The 23,382-nt window shown below is 36.9% G+C and overlaps 2 protein-coding genes across 5 annotated transcripts in view; one reads left to right on the top strand and one right to left on the bottom strand.

Annotated features, from left to right (window-relative positions):
• Window positions 1-1,994: 1,994 nt before the first annotated feature.
• upp2 (uridine phosphorylase 2) lies at window positions 1,995-8,014 on the top strand. Of its 2 annotated transcripts, none has more exons than XM_082175300.1 (8): window positions 1,995-2,154; window positions 2,242-2,313; window positions 2,766-2,880; window positions 3,906-4,064; window positions 4,470-4,584; window positions 4,766-4,975; window positions 5,582-5,728; window positions 7,602-8,014. In XM_082175300.1, exons 2-8 carry the CDS (start codon window positions 2,261-2,263, stop codon window positions 7,742-7,744), a joined length of 942 nt encoding a protein of 313 aa, XP_082031426.1. In that variant the 5' UTR covers window positions 1,995-2,154; window positions 2,242-2,260; the 3' UTR covers window positions 7,745-8,014. The 2 variants fall into 2 exon arrangements, with proteins under 2 accessions (XP_082031426.1, XP_082031427.1); XM_082175301.1 differs by having other exon boundaries at window positions 2,025-2,154; window positions 2,734-2,880.
• LOC309502768 (coiled-coil domain-containing protein 148-like) overlaps window positions 7,878-23,382 on the bottom strand; it is a 142,792-nt gene continuing 127,287 nt past the window's right edge. For all 3 annotated transcript variants that reach the window (XM_082175295.1, XM_082175294.1, XM_082175296.1), the window contains 5 exons: window positions 15,289-15,429; window positions 14,597-14,715; window positions 13,888-14,005; window positions 13,588-13,722; window positions 7,878-11,121 (listed from right to left, as the gene is read on the bottom strand). In XM_082175295.1, coding sequence (XP_082031421.1) covers window positions 10,975-11,121; window positions 13,588-13,722; window positions 13,888-14,005; window positions 14,597-14,715; window positions 15,289-15,429 — 660 coding nt within the window. In that variant the 3' untranslated portion in view covers window positions 7,878-10,974. The remainder of the gene's footprint in view (window positions 11,122-13,587; window positions 13,723-13,887; window positions 14,006-14,596; window positions 14,716-15,288; window positions 15,430-23,382) is intronic.

Genomic DNA, 23,382 nt, shown 5'->3' with positions numbered 1-23,382 from the left:
CTGAAAGTTGTTATACTTTCTTCGGAAAGAGTACTGAATCTCCTGATCAAAACACAGACGAAGAAGAAGCAGAAACAAGCAATAGCATATTTAATATGCATATGTAAAATAACGCAATCAGCATTAAACAGCATACAAATCAAAACTGCCTAAAGTTACTGAAAGTGGTAAGTGGTATTAGAAGTGGTATTAGACTGTGATCCATACCATAGATCCATAGATCTACTTAGACTTAGACTCGATCTACTCCATCTATGTTTTGATCATCATGCTGAATCCAATCTGGATGTAGTCTTTGACCAAATGCGTTTTTCTCAGCTTTTTGCTCAAAATGTTGCTTTTTTTTATGCCCACAGACAAGTTTTAATAAAAAAATAATTAAAATAAAAGAATGTATAAAGCAAGAATAAAACATTTTATTTTTTTATTTAAGGCTCTGTTCTTTCTTTTGATACATAGTTGACAGTGATGATAAATCAAATCAGTAACTATGATGACACTAGTGGCACTAATGGTGCAAAACAAAACAAAAGTCCAAACAGGGTGATATTGTGACAAGTACACAGTGTGCTTTTAAAATTTTCACTATTTCATGTTGTTTTGCTTTGACTTAATGTGTAATCTATTGAACAGCTGTTGCAAAACCCTGTGTAGTGTGCAGATAGAGGTAAATACACACTTACCTCTATTTTACCACTTACCTCTACACAAAAGTGTTGTGATCTTGTGTTTTCACTTACAGTTTTTAAATCTGCTTGCTCAATGAAATTTTGTTTATTTTAACCAAAACAAACATCTTCCAGATTGTAGCTTTAAGAGATAAAGGTGATTCTGCCAACAAATTTGGGTGACACTTTAGAATTCTGTTCCATCATTAATGAATAACTAGACATGAACATTCTTGAAACTACTATTAACTAACAAGAAATTATGATTATTGAATTAATAAGTAATAGTTCACTATTAGCTAATCAATAAAAATCTAAAATCATACATCTCAACTACTAAATACAGATTCATAATTAATGTGAATAATGCAAAATGAATTAATTCTAAAGTGAAGATCATGGTAACCCACTAGTAATGACTAAAATGTTACAAAAGGCTCTGGGTCTGGAGTGGAGCTGGTGATGTCCTCCTCAGCTGGGCACATAGTGAATGCCGAACTGTTGTTCACCAGCACCCACTCTACAAACGTGGGAAATGTGAAGTCTTTGTTGCTCCTGCTCCATTTGGATGGCCGGCAAGTCCATAATAAAGGGGGCGGCTCAAAAAAATCTGCCCCCTTTATTAAGACTAGATTTCACTAGTCTTGCAATAGTGAAATCCACAGAGAAAGAAGCGTTACGAACAAACTAACTTTTAACTAACAAACTGCACTACTTACAACTTAACGTTATTCCAAGACAAAGAACATAGGCTAACTTTAAGGGTTTAAATACACAGGAGTAATCAATGGAAAGCAGAACCGGTGTAGAAACTAAACAGAACTGAACAGAACTGTCACACCCTCTGCAGTGAATGTCAACATTTTCTTGAATAAATTAAAACAATATTAATTAAAAAAATTTAGTTTTGCTAGCTCTATTGATTGTTACATAATCATTCAAACACTGGTGCAGTCACCATATAAATCTATCAATGTGCACAACTATGCGCAGTGTCTACGCATTATTTTTATTTACAAAACAAAAAAAATTCAACTGTATTTTTAATGGGTGGGTTGGAGCAGATGATGGAGTAGTAAAGCTTACTATCAGTGCTGGACACAAGATAAGGTTATATAAGATGTGTTTAGATAAGCTAAACACATACACATGCACATCAAACCGTGCACACACTTCATTTGACTGTTTATTAAACTGTGTTGATGTTGGCGCAGTCCTGCATCTCTCTGTAGAGCATAAGTCTATTTGTTAACATATCAAGGGAGATCAGTAACCATGTGGAGACAGAGGGAGCAGGTGCTACACCTCCTTCTATAACCAATCAGAGAATACTGAGCTCTCTATAAGAGCCTGTCTAAGTCAGATACATTTTTAGTCTACAGAGGTCCTGATGACACAAAGGTCTGCATAGTAAAGGGGCAAAAGTTAGCATTAGAACAAATCAAAAGGATTAAAGGATTGTCTTGAAAGATACAACTGCTGCCAGGTACAAAAATGGATTAAATTCTGCATGTTTCTTTTTCCTATATATCTGTGAACAAATAATGAATTTATATTTACCGCTCTCTTGCAGATTATCGAGAACTGCAATCATGGCACCTATTTTAATGAACAGCACTGGAAATGAACACAGCAGTTACATTCAGTAAGATAACTTTTATTTACTCAGAAAGCACACATCTTTAACAGAGCAGAGAAGATGAACTAAGTAACTGGACAATTTCTGGTTGATGAATGTGTAAAGACTTCATGTGTGGGCTTGTTTGGGTCTTTGGATATACTGGGTTCGGTTCAGTTCTGATGTCTAAATAGTCAGGATATTGAGAAAATGTGCTTGTTGCTTTGCAAAGATAATGAGAAAATCTCTTCGGTCCTTGACTTCATTCTATTTCTAACTAATTTTTTAATAATAATTTTTCTCAGTTTTTTTAATTAGATTGATACTTTTTGAGTAAAGCACATTACCCATGCTTTTACTTTTTTTACACTATCTACACACATGAATGTCATATGAGTTATATGAAACATATGAAATATTTGTGTTTAACAGTCTAACTTCTCTTAGTCCACAGCAATAACAGATGTGATGTGTCACAGACAGGTGGAGTATGTGAAAAACCCTCACCTGGACAGCATGGAAGAGGACATCCTGTACCACTTAAACCTGGGCACCAAGACCCATGACCTGCCCCAGATGTTTGGGGATGTGAAGGTGTGTACAGAAGTGTGTATAGAAGTCCTGACCACACCTGACTGAATAAAGTAACATTTATTTTTAACAACATTATGAAAGTAAAAAGCCTAACTCATGTCTATGAGGTGTGTTTCAGTGTGGACGAGCTAGTATGGATGGAGAGAGTTTTGAAATGATAATGGCATTTTCAAATTTAGACCTAACCTTAGACAGCACATTTAAGGTGAAATTAAATGCAATAATCTTGAAGAAAGATAGTCTTTAGGACTGTATAGAGGATGATTGATGAAAATTATTATCTATTTACAAGGGTTGATGCACAGTATGGTCAGCCTGTCATTATCACGAAATCAAAATCCTCTTGTATAAACCCCAAAGGGGTTTATTTTGTGATAATCTCCAGCTGATTGTGCAATATTTTCATTTCTTATTTGGATAATAAAATAATAAATAAATAAATAAATATTTGAGCCAGAATTATTTTGTTAGGACAGTTATGTCAGAAAATCAGTTGCCTGAGACTACTTTCATTTAGCATCATTATCAGGGTGTGGCTTATTTTTCAATAATCCAGTGAGACTTAAAACAGTTCAATTCAATTAAAACAGTTGTAAACAAATTATAGGGTAAGAAATAAAAAATCCTGCTAGAATATCCTGAAATGTACGTAGTCTGTTACCATTAAATATATTACAGAAAGTAAATACACCTTCTGAGGAGCAGGGAGGGTAATTTAAAGGATTGCTGACATATAACAGAAGGGTATTTTTCCAAAAAGGGGACTGCATGGCGCAAATATAAATTAGATCGTTTATTTTCTACTCCATTAAACCAAGATTTTAGAATAGCTGAAATAATACATCTGAATTTTGTGATTAAGACTTCTTGAGCTACATGTAAAGGGCAATTCTTGAAAGGGACAAAAAAAATTTAAAACCTTGAAGTCTACAGAACAAAACAAAAGCAACATCAGATAGTTTAATGTTACTTTTGGTTGGAAAGTGATTCACTTTGCTATGTTTTGTCTGTTATCTCTCCTGTAGTTTGTTTGTGTTGGCGGAAGTCCTAATCGGATGAGATCTTTTGCCCAGTTCATCCATGAGCAGCTGGAGCTGCCAGGAAACATTGCAGACATCAGAGATATCTGTGAGGGAACGGATCGATATTCCATGTATAAAGTGGGACCTGTGCTGTCCATTAGCGTGAGTGTCTGAAATCCTGATGAGGCTTGTATTTGAATGAGAGTTTATTCATACCTGTAAATTGATAAAAAAAAAAAAATAAAAAAAAAATGAAGATCATGTGATGTAGGTTAATGTACTGTAGGAGTATTTCTCTGAATCCAGGATAAATATTATCCAGTGGTAGTTGACCTTTATCTCAAAGCCAGTGAATACTGAGTTAATGATCTCTCTCTCTCTCTCTCTCTCTCTCTCTATATATATATATATATATATATATATATATATTTGCAACAATGAATGATTGGATGAAACGTGTAATCATTAGCATCAATCATCATTAATCATAATCTGTAGTGGGCTAGCATTACTTCTTTTTCACTTGCATCATAATTGATGTATTCTCCTCCGTTTTGTCTCTGACAGCATGGCATGGGCGTTCCCTCCATCTCCATCATGCTGCATGAGCTCATTAAAATGCTCTATCATGCTCGTTGTCGTGATGTCATCATCTTTCGCATTGGCACGTCAGGCGGAGTTGGTGAGCACTTCCTGCTCTATTGTATCATTGAGTTATGAAGCACAAATACATCAGCCTGAGGAAGTGGTTTTAACTTCTGAAGCATTACATATGAAATTTAAAACTGCTGGATGGAGGGGGACATGAAGTATATGGGTTTTCTACTTTCTAGTAATTCTTTGCCGTTTGTTTGAACACACAGGTCTGGCTGCAGGGACCGTAGTGATCACAGATAAAGCTGTGGACTCTTTCTTCAGGCCCCAGTTTGAGCAGGTGGTTTTGGGAAAGGTTATCATCAGGAGCACAGAGCTAGATGAAGATGTAGCCCAAGAGCTCCTGCAGTATTCCTCAGAGCTTCCAGATATTCCTACTGTTATTGGAAACACAATGTGCACACATGACTTCTATGAAGGTACTGCAATGTTTTTGTACTTTGTTTTATTTAGTAGCCCATACAGGGTTGGGTCCTGTAGCTTAAACAGTAGAGCATGTTATTAGTGATGCCATGATCCTAGGTTTGATTCCCAGTAAATGCTTTAACTCATTAAATGTACTGAATGCAATGTAAGTTGCTTTGGATAAAAGAGTCTGCCAAATAGGCCTACATGTAAAAATGTAAAAATCAAATACAAAAAAAACTGATTGTTTGATTGAACTGATTGAATCAAACTGATTGAACCTGGATGTTGATTTGTCAATACAGTGTTCTAGCCATGCTAAAATATACAATAGTTGTATAAAATATAGTAAAGTATACTGTAGTTATGTCAAATCTGTTCACCAGCTATTCTGTGTGTGTCATAACCCACCCATAACCGTAGTTTAAATATCAGACTTGCCTAACAACTGCTTTAACCGTGACTGTATTTACAATACAGCATTGCCTCTCACACACAAGCATTCAAAAACAGAGCTTGTGATCTATGGATCTATATCTTAATGTGCTTTTGAAGACAGCACACTTAAAGGATATTTCTTTTCATATAGTGACATACCAAATCTCATTTTCCTGTTGTAGGTCAGGGGCGACTGGATGGGGCCCTGTGCTCATTTTCCACTGAAGAAAAATTCGAATATCTGAGGAAAGCCAATGAGGCAGGCGTCAGGAACATTGAAATGGAATCCACTGTCTTTGCTGCCATGTGTCGTGTCTGCAATCTTAAAGGTACATCTGTTGTCATCATCACTACTATAACACAGAGTGCCAGAGTAGGCAGGTATGGACCTAATTTTTTTTAAGGGGCCACCATAAGCCCCTTAAGGCTGATATATAAATTGACATATAGGAATTATCATTGCATGTTAAAAATTGCATGTTGTTTCTTTGTTCTTTTTTCTTTTTTACAAAAATGTAGAAAAGGAGAACTGCCTTTGTCTGTTGCCTTTGGGCTGCCTATTAGGGGGATAAACAAAAATAATCTTCAGTATAAAGTATCGAAGGGACTATAATTGAAACTACTGCAGCACTTAATTCACTGACACTGTATTGTCCTCTGTAGAGCTGATTTGTTTTTGAAACTTAAGTTTTTTGGAAATATTTAAATTGCATTAAGCACTATAAGAATAAACTTGACTTGAAAAGCTACAATCTTTTTTATAATTAAATTTGTATGAATTTTACAGGGTTTTTTTTCACTCTCAAATCAAATCGTATCAATTATTTGAATAGGGACAGTGCTCATCAATCAACAGTCAGACACTTTAAATAAGCCAGACACAGGCTAACTTTTTTCAATTTTAAAATGGCAACCTAAAATAAAAAATAAAAAAATGTAAATAAAAAAATCACAATTATCCACAATTGATCAAATATATGTCTATATATTAAAACCAAGAAAAACCTTCTCCATGATTAAGTAATGATAAAAAAACACAAAATTTAACAAACCTTAAAACAGTATATCAAATAAAATACTAATATCCTACTAAAGATAATACTAAAGATAATAATGGAAGAATATAAAAAAAATATGATTTATGTACAAGTTTGATTTGCTTTCAGCCATATCTTTAATTTATATTTAAATGTTGAATAATTTCTACTATCCCTCAACTCAGTTGTTAAAGTGTTCCAATAATGAATGGCTTTAACTGAAAAGACTGATCGCCACAATGTAAATTGTTGAACACAGTCTCTTCTAGTAGTTGCTGCGCTGCCACTATATTATCCTTCTGTATTATAAACTGGCTTAACGTCCATTTCAAATCTAACAAATCAAGCAAGCATCAGCAAAATGTTTAATAGGCTACAGATTTTATTTTTGAACTTATATTGCAACGATTAAAACTAACAGTCCTCCGATCAAGCGTTTTATATGTCTGTTTGTAAAGGGATTCAAATAGATTTTTAAAATTGTTGTGCTTGCTTGTGACTAGTGAAGTAATATGTGATACGAGGAAAAGACCATAGAATGCATAAAAAGCTGTGCTGCCTCTATTGTTAGATATGGTCTTGTATGCAAAAAATTTAATTTAGAATATTGGCTACCTTTTTTGGCATGCTTTCGAAAAGACACTCAATAAATCAAATGAAATGAAATACAAAATTAGATTTAAATTAGAATGTCCGAGTTGCTTTTCTCCATTCTAGGAAAGTGGTTGGTTATTTGTATTGTCAAGCTCTAAAAATAACATTATAAAAACGTAAAAAATGATCTGGAAGTTGGAGCTAAACTTTTCAGGATGGTGGCCCTTCAGGCGCACTGCTGCTTTAAGCACATCACTCCCGGGTTCACATCAGTGCTTTTCGACCAAGTTTGAAAAACATGCAGCTTTAGACATTTTTGAGCTTTGCAAGTATGATTTGAGAGCTTTTGAAAAGGCAAAGGTTTTAAGTGAATACCACCTTACTTTTGATTGTGTATGTCAGTCTTGGACATTCTGAAGATCTTATAACAGAACTTTATCTTTGCTTGAACTAACCCTTATGTAAAGCTCATAATCCAGGGTTTAAGTACTGCTTTGTATGCCTCACTTTATGCAGCATTGAATTACCTTAAATCTACTTCAAAGTGGTTAATGGCATGATATTTTTGCAGCTGCAGTGGTGTGTGTGACTCTGCTGAACAGGTTTGAGGGAGATCAGATTTCAACACCTCATGATGCTCTTCTGGAATATCAGCAGAGACCGCAGCGCCTTGTGGTTCATTTCATCAAGAAACGTCTCGGACTCATCTCATAAAAATATGTAATTAATATCTACAGTGTAAATAATACTGTTTATAGTGTTTGTGTTATTTAAAGGCAACATTCACATTCTCAAACCATCCTCAGCTGACTTCCTAACATTTAAATCAAATGAACACACACTACTCTTAATGTTGTAAGTAATTTGTGTGTATTATAACTTGTAAATCTACTATATGATTTAAATTATATGTGTGGTAAACTTATCGGCATGTGTGGTAAACTTATATTGTAAAAATAAGCTAAATAAATTATGTGAAGTTCATGTGGGTTTTTACTTTAGTAACACTTGATACTGATAATATGGAAAACTCAAAGCAACTGATTATGCTGGAGATGCATATTCGTGTCGCTAGAGGAAATTCTTTGTCTCTAGAAGTTTATAATGGTTAAGAGTCTTTGCTCATAAACCTCATGCGGCTCTTTAAACAGTGCTGTGGTTCATAATCTCTCTGTTATGGAGGGGTCGAGGAGAGGTGGATTAATGAATAATTATCACTGAACTGTACTGAGCTGAATATTGACACTAATCTCTTGCTACAGCTGCTTTACAGCTGATCCATATCATTAAATCTGTTCCTGTCCTGTTTATTATTGTGAAGCTGCTCTGAAACATTTTCTATTGTATAAAGCGCTATAAAAATAAAGGTGACTACTTGTAAACTGGCTCCTAGATGTATACTGACAGGCTCTATCTCCAGGGTGAAACTGCTGAAAGAGGAACCACTCTTGGCGAGTAATAAAGGGGTGGTTGATTATGATTTCGCTTTTCTAACTTTAGACACAACTACCACACAGTTGTCATCATTTACACACAACGACTCAAAATTGTTCACACTTATATGATTTGACCAAACCAACTGTACATAATACAAGTCAGTTCAGAGCTCAGTACTGACTCAAAATGTTGCACTGAATGTTGATACCAACAATGGATGGAAACAAGGGAGAGGAGGAAGAGTAAAAAGAGGAGGAGGTGAACATGCAGGAAGAGGAGGAGGACGAGAAAGAGCAAGGTGTGGAGAATGTTGTCTGGCTTTAGGGTTTTTCCCTTTGCCTGCAGAGATGATATTGTCTGTGATGTGGACAAAGTCATCCGGCCAGACCCAACATGAAGACATGAAGACATTATCCTGAAGCAGAATAAAATCTCTCTCACTGACATTTTGAAATTGCACAACTCTTCTGAGTGACTGTAACATACTTTTCATTTAGAGTTTTTTTACTGTTACCTTTTTGGCTTTTGCAGTTGGGTCACTGTATTTTCACAGTATGCAAGTGGTGAATATACAGACATTCAATAGGCCTACTATACAATATTCAGAACAATACTTGCAGTGCATACAGTATATAATTTAGTTACCTTACTATTGTAAGTTGTCATTACTATACTTTTTTATGTAATTGCAAAATTTGTTTACTTTGTTACAATATACTTTTTTTCTGTAACTGCATGCTTTGGATTCTGTGTTCTCCATGTTTTGATGTATTGTCTAATGTGATCATTATCTGTAGTGTTTATAATATTGACTCATGTGTATGTTCTGAAAGCATTGTTTGATTTTGAGCACAGATAAAATGGTTTTGAGGCAATTGTTTGATTTTGCCAGAAGAGTCAGAGGTTGACCCAGACCTGAGGAGAGATGATGATGCTGTTGCTGAGTAGCCTTTACATTTGCTGCATTTGGAAATAAAACTTTTTAAAATGTAAGTATTTTACTGTGCATGGGCTCTTCCTTACATGTTTTGTCAATGTGACGTTTCAAAGGTCCAAAACAGCATGTACAGGAGTACTGCTTTATTCACTTATGTAAGAGGTATTTATTATAGTACTTTTTTGCATTTATTTTGACAGGGTTGTCCCTGAAAGAGTTATCAGTCAGTGCTGTGATTTCACAAAGTTCCAAATTATTTATCTGAAAACCTATTGTAAAGCATTTGGTAACAGTATTTTGAATTAATCCATCCAATGTGTGACAAACAGTCATGTTTTCAACATTTTGTGTGTATTGTCTGAGGGAAACGCTTGAATTGGGATTTAGAAGTTAGCTGTTTGTACCGTTGGGTGTGAGTTTTTAAAACTGTGTGTGAGGATTAAAGAAAATGGTGAGTTGTTCCAAGAATTATGTCTAAGCAATTGAGAAAAACTGTAAACAGCTGGTTTTTGTGAAGTAAAAAAAATGCAATGCCACTGAAAACCAAAATCACTTTTCAGAAAAGAAGAAAAAAACGGGAATAACAAACTGCATAAGTCTAAACTAAAGTTGAAGCACCCTTAGATTTTTATTACAGCACTCAGGAGCTTGGCACAACTTGATGAATATTTTCTTTGCATTCTCCTTTTCAGAAGCATTGCAGGGGCAGTGTTTACAAATAATTTTATCTTACAGGGTTAGTTTACCACAAAATGAAAATTCTATTAATTAATTACCCTCATGTTGTTCCAAACCCTTAAGATTTTTGTTAATCTTCTAAACACACTGAAGATCTTTTTAATGAAATCTGAGAGCTTTATAGACCCCTTTTCAGTTGGTAAACATGTCGTTTTTTGCGTGGGCGGAGCTTAGGTGGTGGCAGAATGATCCCTCTTGGCCGCTTCACAAACGTTAGTTTGCAAGTTTTGTTAGCTTGTTTTTAATAATGACTGGAGAAAATGCGATTTTATCTTAATGTGCAAGGTCACTCACTGTCCAGGACCACGATTGTTATTTGCAAAATTTTATTTTAACGGACATCCCAGATTGGCTGACCCGTACACGCTCAGTCAATGGATGGACGATCTGACAGGATTAACGTTAACGCTCGACTAGTTAAATTGCAGTGATACAGGCAATACCTTTTTTAAAGGTCTATGTCATTGTAAAATTCCAATATATTTACTTATATATTTACTTTAATAACTGCAGGCATGCATATATATATATATATATATATATATATATATATATATATATATATATATATATATATATATATATATATATACCTGGGATAAATAAATATATTACTGGAATAAAGTGTCCAGTGGGAATATGTACTTGAAATTAATTCTAAGGGTCAGAGAGGGTTGAAAATCATTAAAAATTAAAATATGACATAGCTCAAAAAGTCACCAACATGTGGAACATATGTTTTTTTAGTATTTTAAAATGATTAATCGCCCAGTTTTAGGTAGACATATATGTGTTATATGTGAAAAGATGAATATATTTATTTATTTAATGTTCAGGTTTTGAAGGCAGTGGATTCCATGTCTCGTCTGGGTGGTTTTGGAGGTTGGATCTCAGACAGAATCAGTTTTGCATAAGGGGTGTTATGGAGACCAGCAGTTCTGAGCGCCTGTTCAATACGAACTCTGGGATCAGACACAATCTGAAAGACAGACAAAATAAGAAGAAAAAAGATAAGAGCGTCTTTCAATTATTCATAGAATTATTGATTCATTGCAAATCCATATAAGTCACCATGATCAAGCCTTCCAAGTGAGATGCTCAAGCAAAAGTCAGGGAAGTAATATAAATAGAATTCTTTTAATAGTTAAATGTTTTTTTGTTACAGGATTTGCTGTTGACCGGTTGATCTGCTTTGACATGACCAAGGTTAAAGTCAGTAACTTATCTCAGTTTTATGTTTACAGGATGTGATATTAAACCTCCATGTAATGAAACAAGTCTGGAAAAAAAGCTGTTTCACAGTTTGGCCTTGGCCAATAACTTTGTAAAGGCCAGAGTCCCAAAACGTCACAGGTTAACCATTATTATTGGCAGAAACATAATGTCCCATGTACATGACAGTCAGAAGCACTACCGCTGCAGATCTACCCTGAACAACAAACACTGAACCAGACTATTGAAATGTTGAGCAGTAAATAAAGGACTGCCTGTGAGATCAGCAGAGGCCAATCATCTTGTGCCATGCGGTAATGATGTGACTGCTTGCAGATTGCATGTAAAGGACCTATCAGCCTGCGCCCTCTGGAGTTTCACGACTGAACTAGACACGTATCTAAATTTCAGCACATTTGTTCTTAACTGATTAGACATAGACATCAAAGTTTGTATTTGTTAACTATATAATAAATAATTACATTGAAAAATGAAATTGTGAAATTAAAGTGAAAAGTAAAATAGTCCACCATTCCACTATCTACATTTATCCTACACCTCGTGACGCTTTGCGCAAATTATAGGAGTAACTGTGAGACACACACACACAAAGAATACTCATTTATTAAACAAAGAGAAAACACTAGGAGATAGATATAGCAATATGACATTCACATAAACAATACCGAACATGGAACAGACTCAACTAAAGGCTGTATCATTTTACTCATTAACTGTTGCAACATGACGGAATTTGCAAGCGGAAAAACTGAACGTGTCTCCAGAGCGCAAATGGATCTGCTTGTGCACGAGGTTAAAGGGCACAAGCAGACCATCTACGGGACACCACATTGTAACTGTGTAACTGTTTGTGTAATAAGCAGATTGTACGTGCGTTGTGGACCCGCCTATAGGCGCACATTACTAACGTGCTCTTTAAATAAAAATAAAATACTGCGCCATTGACTTTAGACCCGGTTTTTGTTGGTCAATGGCGCAGTCTATTTCAGTTGCCTCAAAATAGCAACGCCTGCAATGCGCCTGAACGCGCTTGAACACACCTCGTTTTCAGACCAGCGCGCTCATGGGCGCACAAATTGGCGCAAATGCATTTGCTATTTAAACAACGTGGCGCTGGACATGAAAATGATAACTGCGTCGGGAATGATAACTGAAGCTAACAAAAAACACTTGCGTCGCGCCTGCCGCTGCATTGCGCCGGGTTTATGATAGGGCCCTAAGTGCACTTGCGCCTTGCGCTTTAGACCATGTGCTTAGACCATGTGCTTAGATTGTTAAAATAAAGCCCATGCGACCTCTTTGTGAATGGAGCTGAGCGCAGCCGTCGAGCCCCCGTCTTCCTTAATGTCACCAACTTCCCTTGAGCCGACTTCGCTAGTGTCCCCTTTTCAATTTCTAATGTACTTGGATTTCGGGGATTATATTTGGCCGATATCAGAGCTGTCTTATGCTACCATTCTGTATCACACACCACCAAAAGTCTGATGGATATACTTAATACATTCTAAAAAAATAAAAAATAAAATTCATAATAAGGAATTTACTGTATTTTGAAGTGACCACGACTCACATGTGCATTCCAGTGAATTACTAATGGGATATATTGTAAATTAAATCGGGAGAGCAGACCACAAATGTGCAGTATATGTTTTTCATACTGTTACAGCAGAATACAAAAGGAAAAAAGGAAATAATCAGGAGGAATAGAATGCAGCAACTGAAAAGAGCTCTTGCCATATATATTCTTGTCATACCACGTCACTTTAAAATACCAAGTGTTATTTTATTCTCTTAAAGTTTTGCAGCTCATTCAGACAAATGGACGGATATGGATTATTTGGATTAACCGTATGATTTGAAATGATTTGTTTCAGTCTTTTTGAGTGGAACTTCCCCAAACCGGAAGTGCCACCTATAATCTAAAACGCAGTAGGCTTGTTAGGAAAAAGGTGAATAAAAATAATGTATTTAATGTATGATTTATTTATGATTTATTTAATTTATTTAACATATGAAATATAAATTATAGGTTAACAACTAATGTTTCTTGAAATAGCCTATATTTCATGTGCATGATTCTTTTTCTGGTTCAACACAAAGGTTGGTTGGATTATTGGTCTCAGTGTAATAAAAGGCTTCATGTGTGTTTGGGAGGTGAATGGTGCGATAGGTATCTACAGTATGTGCTGTGTGTGTTGTGTGCATGTGCTACCTGTTTATCTGTGTATGTATTTAGCGGGTACAGTGGTTTTTGCAAAGCAAAAACTTCTTCTGGAAGTTGACGTACTCTCCATGCCTCTGTGTTCCCCATCATCCTCTCTGGATTGGCCTCAGCTACTTTAGAGACCTGTAAACCAAACAAATACGCACAACGATTTGTCACGGCTTCACAAAAATGATGCTCTAACATAGGCTTAGGCCCTGATACAAATCATTAGATTAGATTAGAGTTTTAAGAGTGTCTGGGAATTTGCATGTGTAAAATGCATGTGCAAACTGTATGTGCGTGTACCTGGTTGCATAAAGCTTGTAGTCTCTCCTCTCTCTCCTTATCATCCTTCCTTTTTAGTTTTTCTTTAATTTCATGCATTTGCAGCTTCTGCTGTAACAGTTCTTTCCTGAACTTCACCCTACACAACATATCCAACCAATGATACAGCTGAAACAATTATATGATAACATTCTGATTACTGTACATTTGTCAGCATTTTGACAATATTCTGCGTACAGTATTTCAGTATTACAGTATGCTCTGAAAAGGCTTACATTTATTTAATTTTTTTTAATTAGAGGAATCATAATCATTATATAAACAACAAAGTTTCCTAGTAGATTCAAAATATTGAAAGCAAAAAGTAAAATACAGTTTAAAAAAGAATATGTATATTTAAGATAATAAAAATAAAAAAATCCACTCTTTCACTGAATAAACAATGAAGAATGCAATTCATTTTTTTATTTGACATAATACTATAAACAGTATTATTACATAATAACTTGTTAAAACAAATATGTTAAAACATGCATTAATTATACTAAGATTTTGAAAGGAATGCAGATAGTATATTTGGTGGAAATGTATAAAATCTTTGTTCTTACAATATGATTCATGATAATAGTTTGTCTGGTCTACAGTATCTGTAGCTGCAAGGCTGGTACTAAAGGTTTGCTGGTTATTTGGCCTTTTTTGTCTAATTGTTTCTCCAACCAAAGTACTTTACCTTTCTTTATCTCTCTGCATCTGTTCTTCTATCTCTCTTCTCAGTTCTGCAAGCCTCTTCATATCCCTCTTTCTCTGCTCATTTCTTCTCCTCTGCTTCTCTGAATGGAACCTATTTATCTGAGAAAGAAAGAAAGAAAAGCCATGTGATTTGTATTAAACTAGATTTTTTTTGGCTGAACCATAAGCCAAAAACAAAAATGTACAGACTTCAGACATATGTAGTTTTAGATTAAAAATTATGTAGACATTTAGAGATGAATTTATGTGTTGTGTGAATGGAGAAAGTACGAAGATCGGTATAATCTATTTCTTTCTCATAAACGTCATTAATCAGGAACAAAACACAGCTCTGCAGGAAGTAAAGGGAAGCAGGAACACACACACACATTTACATTCACATTACATTTATCAAGCTAATGGGCTGAGGACAGAGCCTTGGGGTTCCCCTAAGTATTTTACTACACTGAGTTTTTCAGAGTGCTCTGATAAATGACTTATGTATGAATGTAATAATGACTTACAAGTGTTAATAAAAATGAAAATTAATGAAAATGGCCCATACAAATTGTATTCAATAATTCTGTTTTTATTCAAATTACATCACATTATGGAAATAGTTTGGTTTTCATGCTGACTTTAAATAATGATGACATCACATGTCCTGTCATTTAAGTTTTCATTAAAATGTACCTGCTGGGTCAGTTGAGCTCTTCTAGTTTTTTCTCTCTGTTGTTCTTTCCTCAATGTCTTCTCTTCCTCTTTGTGCCAATAAGCAGCAAGAGCAGCTTCCAACTCCGCAGCCTCCTCCTGCTGAATGCGCCACTGCTGGAGCTAAACCCACACAGAGAGACAGGTAACTTCAGAAGCAATTTCTCTGTAGAGTTTAGACCACTGAAGTGTTAAGCAGGAACTATGTACAGTAGACTGGAGATACAGTGTGTAGACTTTACTGATCCATCAAAAAAACTAAAACAACAACAAAAAAACCCATAGCAAATCTCTGTAGGCACGCACAGTATTAAAATATGATTACACACTCAAATTAGAGAAACTGAGTCTTAAACACTCACACATGCACATGGATGGAATACTTGCATGGATCACTCGTCACTGCATACTATATCTATGTATAAAATAGTATATGAAAGAGTATGCAAAATAATAAAACAATGAAGAATAGTATGTTACAGTGTTAAGACTGAGTGGTGTTCTGGTTATCATCTACAGCAGGGGTTCTGAACTCTGGCCCTCGAGATCCACTTTCCTGCAGAGTGTACTTCCAAACTTAATTAAACTCACCTACGCGCAACTTTCTAGTGATCCTGAAGACTTTGATTTGTTTGTTCAGGTGTATTTCATTAGGGTTGGAACTAAAGCCTGGAAAGTGGACCTCGAGGGCCAGAGATGATATTCCCTGATCTGACAACAAATCCTAAAACAGTGGTTCCCGAACTGGGGGTACATGAGGTGACAGAGGGGGTCTGCGAACAAAATGCGGAGTATTGTCATTCATTTAATTCTACCCCATCTTAAAATAGCATTAAAACTAAGCATGTATTTCCAGCAGACAAAATGTCACCTCTAGTCAAGTCAAGTCACATTCATTTATATAGTGCTTTTTACATTACAGAATGTTTCAAAGCAGCTTTACTGTGATAATAGGAAATGAATGCAAATAAGATTGTTTAGGCTGTACAGCAGCTCTAAATAATAATAATAATAATAATAATTAAAGCTGCAAGCAGCATTTATCGGGGTTCAAGCAGTTAAGGCCTTTAAGGCATTTAAGCACAAAAGCATCAAAAGTTATTAAGAGTTATTAAGCAAGCATGTAACCACTGACATAGTAGATGGAAAAGACCATTTACTGCCAATACAGGCAATGTACCATAGGAAATATATGATTTTAAAGCTTTTTAACAGTTATAGCGCCACCTTTGGTCCGATCTCCATAAAATTTGGTACGCTTGTTAATGATGTTATGTCACATATGCGCACCAATTTTTGTCAAATTCTGAGTTTTCATTTATGATTTATAGGCTTTTTAGTGTATTTTGCCACGCCCCTTTTTATAAATTACCCTATTACAGCCACCAAAATTAAAAAAAGTTCAACTTTTTTTCGATAATTATTGATCTAGAGAGTCCAGAGAATTGTTCTAGACTGGTCTGGTTCCGATCGGGCGAAAAACCAGGGACTAGTTTGCAAAAGTAGGTTTTTAACATATTCATGAATATTTAATGAACGGTTTGATTGACAGCAATGGTTCTTGAGGCAAAGTTGTTCAGCATAAGCAGATCTATCAGTTGATATGCATTTTGTAATGATAAGTGTAACACCACGTGATTACAGAGCCATAAAACTCGTTAGCGCCAACTAGTGGCCGATTTCTTTCAAAATTCTTACAGACCTCTAGGGGCTTGAGCCGAACATGCCCACCGAGTTTCGCTCCGATCGGACTTCGTCAACGGTGCTCAAACCTCATTGGCCAATGGCGGCCATGTTTTTTTAGATACGCCATATTCCTTTTAGACATACATGGCCCCTTGGGCCAAGACACTGCATACCAAATTTCAAGTCATTCGGAAAAACGGTCAGGTGTCTATACGTTTTTGTTTTGTTTTATAGCGCCACCATGTGGCCAATCGACGAAATTTGTTTACCGTGACCTCAGATTGACCTCTTACACATGTGTACCAAGTTTGGTGAAGATATCTCATTTACTTCTCGAGTTATAGCCATTTTAGTAAAATAGGCTCCTCCCACAACATTAATTTATCACCCCCTAGCGACCAAGAATCGGAATTTCGACTTTTTTTCGATAATTATTGATCTTCAGACTCCAGAGAACAATTCTGCACTGGTTTGGTTCCGATCGGGCAAAAAACCAGGGACTAGTTCGCAAAAGTAGGTTTTTGACAAAATTCAAAATGGCGGAAAATCTATCATGACGGAAATGAAATCGGAGATATACGTTTTGTTCGTCAGGCGTCCAGCTTTCCAATGATATAAGACACTTGAGTCTACGACATAAGGTCTAGGAGTTATGAGCTGTTTCGCGCTTTTGGTTGCTATAGCGCCACCTATGGGCCGATTGGGCTGAGTCCGTGTATCTGAGTAGCGAGCAATAGTACTACCATCTGGCAAAGTTTCAAGTCTCTAGGTCTTACGGTTTGGGCTGCACGATGCGTTTTATGGCGGAAAAATAATAATAATAAAAATCAGGACAATTACAATAGGGTTTCAGCACTTCGTGCTTGAACCCCTAATAATTAAAGCTGCAAGCAGCATTTAGCGGGGTTCAAGCAATTAAGGCCTTTAAGCACAAACGCATCAAAAGTTATTACGTTTTATTTAGCAAGCATGACATAATAGACGGAAAAGACCATTTACAGCCAATACAGGTAGTTTACCATGGGAAATATATGGTTTTAAAGCTTTTTAACAGTTATAGCGCCACCTATGGTCCGATCTCCATAAAAATGTCCATGCTTCTTTAGCATGTTATGTCACAAATGCTCATCAATTTTTGTGAAGTTCTGAGTTTTTATTAAGGATTTATAGGCTTTTTAGTGTATTTTGCCACGCCCATTTTCTAAATGACCCTATTACAGCCATTCAAATGCAAAAGTTCAACTTTTTTTCGATAATTATTGATCTAGAGAGTCCAGAGAATTGCCCTAGACTGGTCTGGTTCTGATCGGGCGAAAAACCAGGGACTAGTTCGCAAAAGTAGGTTTTTAACATGTTTGCGAATATTTAATGAACGGTTTGATTGACAGCAGTGGCTCTTGAGGCAAAGTTGTTCAGCATGAGCAGATCTATCAAATGATATGCATATTGTGTTGATGTGTGCAACACCACGTGATTACAGAGGGCGTAAACCTTGTTAGCGCCAACTAGTGGTCGATTTCTTTCAAAATTCTTACAGACCTCTAGGGCCATGAGTCGAACATGCCCACTGAGTTTTGTTTCAATCAGCCACCGTTAACCTTGTCTAATAGGTGCTCAAACTTCATTGGCCGATGGCGGCCATGTTTTTTGAGATACACCAATGTCCTCATAGACATACATGACACCTTGGACCAAGACACTGCATACCAATTTTCAAGTCAATCGGACTAACGGTCAGGTGGTTATAGCCTGTTTTATGTTTTTTTCATGTTATAGCGCCACCTTGTGGCCAATCGCCGCTATTTTTTTACTGTGACCTCAGATTGACCTCTTACACATGTGTACCGAGTTTGGTGAAAATATCTCATTTCGTTCACGAGTTATAGCCATTTTAGTAAAATGAGCTCCGCCTCCTGCAAACGTTTTGACGCCCCTTAGCAACCGTGGATCGAAATTTCAACTTTTTTTCGATAATTATTGATAACCAGACTCCAGAGAACATGTATGCACTTTTTTGGTTCCGATCAGGCAAAAAACCAGGGACTAGTTCGCAAAAGTAGGTTTTGGACAAAATTCAAAATGGCGGAAAATTTTTCCAGGCGGAAATGAAATCGGAGATATACATTTTGTCCGTCTTGAGCCAAGGATTACAGTGATATAAGATACTTGAGTCTATGACAAACGGTCTAGGAGTTATGGCTGATTTCATACTTTTGCTTGCTGTAGCGCCACCTATTGGCCAATCGTTGTCATACTTTGATAGGTTCTCCCCAAATTGAGGACTACCATTTGGCTGAGTTTCAAGTCTCCAGCATTTACGGTTTGGGCTGCACGATGCGTTTTAGGGGAAAATAATAATAATAATTAAAGCTGCAAGCAGCATTTATCGGGGTTCAAGCAGTTAAGGCCTTTAAGGCCTTTAAGAACAAAAGCATCAAAAGTTATTAAGTTTTATTTAGCAAGCATTTAACCACTGACATATATGATGGAAAAGACCATTTACAGCCAATACAGGCCATTTAACATAGGAAATATATGGTTTTCAAAGCTTTTTGACAGGTATTGCACCTTTTTGCCTGAGTCTTCTTACAGTCTTGCCTGATCTCCACCACTTTTATTAGTAGTACTCAAAGTGTGCCCATATATATGTGTCAAATTTGTTGTAAATATGTAATTTTGATAAGGAGTTTAGACAATTATATTCAGTGGCATAACGAGCCAACACACGGCATACGGCTCCTAAGATTGTGGCCAAAACTGGTACTGCAATCACTTTCAAATTACTGTAGAGCGGTGTATCCCCTCCCCCTCCCCCTGACTCGAGGTTGCCAGATAGGCTGCAGGATCCAGCAGGAACGTAGGCTACTACGTAGCTGTGGTAACTAGAGCAGAACTGGCAACCCTGAGGCCGAAACACTACTGACTTCGTGATTGGTAGATAGGTGGAGGGTGGCGCTTCAGGCCAAAACACAACATGACAACATCAACATCAGTTGAGGGCTGCAACTTCAATTTTAAAATGACAATATTCTGCCCGGACTACTGTTGTCAGTGATATAAGTATTTGAAATGAACATGATTTCTTAATGTCTAGTGATATATCAGGGCCATTTTATGATTAATTGAAATACATTTCTTACATACAGCTCCTTTAAGTAGGATTATCAAGGCGGGCCCCTTGATGACGCAATTGATGACATTGATGACGCAATGTCAGCGAGTAGGCTACCATAAATAGGGCAGGATATGATCATACACAGCATATAAGAGATGAGATGACTAACAAAATCAGGAGGAGCCTACGCTCACCAAAAAACAAAAAAAACACTGGTGATAGCGCACCATAACACATTGTTAGGCCTAGGTCCAAATACATAAAAAAGATGCTCTCTTACATTATAGCGGGATTTTCCGGGCTTTCCTATGTGCAACTGCAAAGTTGTCGATTAGATCAGGATTGTGCGCACGGGCATTCTCAATTGACCATTTGCAGGGAGTTTGATTGACAGGCGATCTGACTAATCATAATCCGCCATTTTGTCCCACAAAGCAGTCAGGAGAGTTAGTAGATTAACATTGGAGGATTTAAATTTGAAAAACAAAGTGTACTGACGTCTTAGCACTTTAAAACAACATTCCTTTTATGTTCATTCATGTTTATTTTAATGCTATAAATTAACTAGAAGGAAGAGATGATTGGTTCACGAGCAGCTTTAACTGAGCCTCGAGTCTACAGCGATCTGTCAGACACATTAAAGAGTCACAAAACAGTATTTATTGTTTAAATGTCTCTAAAAAGTGACTACATTTGAAAGGTGAGACTTCAGCATTTCATGCTTGAACCCCTAATAAGAATGAAGGCTTTTTGCCAGTTATAGCGCCACCTATGGTCCGATCTCCATGAAACTCTGCATGCTTCCTCACCATGTTCTGACACATATGCTCATCAATTTTTGTGAAGTTCTGAGTTTTCATTTGGGATTTATAGGCTTTTTAGTGTATTTTGCCACGCCCCTTTTCTAAATGACCCTGTTACAGCCACCCAAATGCAAAAGTTCAACTTTTTTTCGATAATTATTGATCTAGAGAGTCCAGAGAATTGTCCTAGACTGGTTTGGTTCCGATCGGGCCAAAAACCAGGGACTAGTTCGCAAAAGTAGGTTTTGGCAAAATCCGACATAGCAGAAAATTTCCCCTGCCTACATCCAAATCGGAGATAGCCATCTTGTCCGCCTTGAGCCAAGGATTCCAACGATATAAGACACTTGATCCTGGGACAAACGGTCTAAGAGTTATGAGCGATTTAGTACTTTTGGTTGCTGTAGCGCCACCTATGGGCCAATTGGGGTCATACTCTGATAGGTTGTCCCCAAATTGAGGCCTACCATCTGGCCAGGTTTCACGTCTCTAGGCCTTACGGTTTGTCCTGCACGATGCGTTTTACGAATCCTTACAATTACAATAGGGTTTCAGCATTTCATGCTTGAACCCCTAAAAAAATCAGTACAATTACAATAGGGTTTCAGCACTTCGTGCTTGAACCCCTAATAAAAATCAGTACAATTACAATAGGGTTTCAGCACTTCGTGCTTGAACCCCTAATAAAAATCAGGGCAATAACAATAGGGTTTCAGCACTTCGTGCTTGAACCCCTAATAAGAAGAGACGTTTTTGCCAGTTATAGCGCCACCTATTGTCCGATCTTCACGAAACTTGGCATGCTTCTTCACCATGTTAGGACACATATGCTCATCGATTTTTGTGAAGTTTGGTGTTTTCCCTTAGGTTGTATAGGCTTTTGAGTGTTTTTTGTCCCTCCACTTTCCTAAATGACCCTGTTACAGCCAGGCAAATGCTAAAGTTCAACTTTTTTTCGATAATTATTTATCTAGAGAGTCCAGAGAATTGTCCTAGACTGGTTTGGTTCCGATCGGGCCAAAAACCAGGGACTAGTTCGCAAAAGTAGGTTTTGGACAAAATCCGACATAGCAGAAAATTTCCCCTGCCTACATCCAAATCGGAGATAGCCATCTTGTCCGCCTTGAGCCAAGGATTCCAACGATATAAGACACTTGATCCTGGGACAAACGGTCTAAGAGTTATGAGCGATTTAGTACTTTTGGTTGCTGTAGCGCCACCTATGGGCCAATTGGGGTCATACTCTGATAGGTTGTCCCCAAATTGAGGCCTACCATCTGGCCAGGTTTCACGTCTCTAGGCCTTACGGTTTGTCCTGCACGATGCGTTTTACGAATCCTTACAATTACAATAGGGTTTCAGCATTTCATGCTTGAACCCCTAAAAAAATCAGTACAATTACAATAGGGTTTCAGCACTTCGTGCTTGAACCCCTAATAAAAATCAGTACAATTACAATAGGGTTTCAGCACTTCGTGCTTGAACCCCTAATAAAAATCAGGGCAATAACAATAGGGTTTCAGCACTTCGTGCTTGAACCCCTAATAAGAAGAGACGTTTTTGCCAGTTATAGCGCCACCTATTGTCCGATCTTCACGAAACTTGGCATGCTTCTTCACCATGTTAGGACACATATGCTCATCGATTTTTGTGAAGTTTGGTGTTTTCCCTTAGGTTGTATAGGCTTTTGAGTGTTTTTTGTCCCTCCACTTTCCTAAATGACCCTGTTACAGCCAGGCAAATGCTAAAGTTCAACTTTTTTTCGATAATTATTTATCTAGAGAGTCCAGAGAATTGTCCTAGACTGGTCTTGTTCCGATTGGACCAAAAACCAGGGACTAGTTCGCCAAAGTAGGCTTTGGACAAAAGTGGCCATATAAACATGCCCACCGAGTTTCATTCTGATCGGCCTCCGTTAAGAGCAAACTAACAGCTTTGAATTAAAATGGTGAGGTATCCTGTTGTAAACATCAACCATGCCTGTTGACAGTTCTCTTTTGTGGGAAGGGAATGAAAAGTTCTCAAATCCGCAGCACAGCCTCAGACATAGCATTTATATCCATGATCTGCCATTTTCACTATTGTCCTTGCTTGCTTCTTCACAATACCTGCAGATCTTCTGATGATTCGGCTGTGCATGTCCACATTAACACTGCCTGGCCTAGAACATGGACTGGAAAATGCAAATTTGGGGGGTATAAATATTAATGATCCTGACTCCAACGTCACAGTCGGTGTTATGGTGGGATTCACTCATTTTTCAGCGGTCTTTTGCAAACAGGAGATTTACACATGAAGGAGGAAACAATGGTGTTTGAGGCTCACGGTATGTCAGTTCCATGTCCAGAACTCTTATCATTCAACTATGCCAAGATAAATACAGTTTTCAATTGTATGGCACCTTTAAAATAGATGATTAGTAATATAATGCTTACTTGGAGTCTGAAATGGCTTTAACAAAAGAAGAAAAAT

The sequence above is a fragment of the Leuciscus leuciscus genome (genome assembly GCF_965113295.1).
Source record: "Leuciscus leuciscus genome assembly, chromosome: 7".
NCBI classification, from domain to species: Eukaryota; Metazoa; Chordata; class Actinopteri; order Cypriniformes; family Leuciscidae; genus Leuciscus; species Leuciscus leuciscus.
The sequence above is the reverse complement of the archived record's forward strand: the minus strand, read 5'-3'. Positions and strand labels throughout refer to the sequence as shown.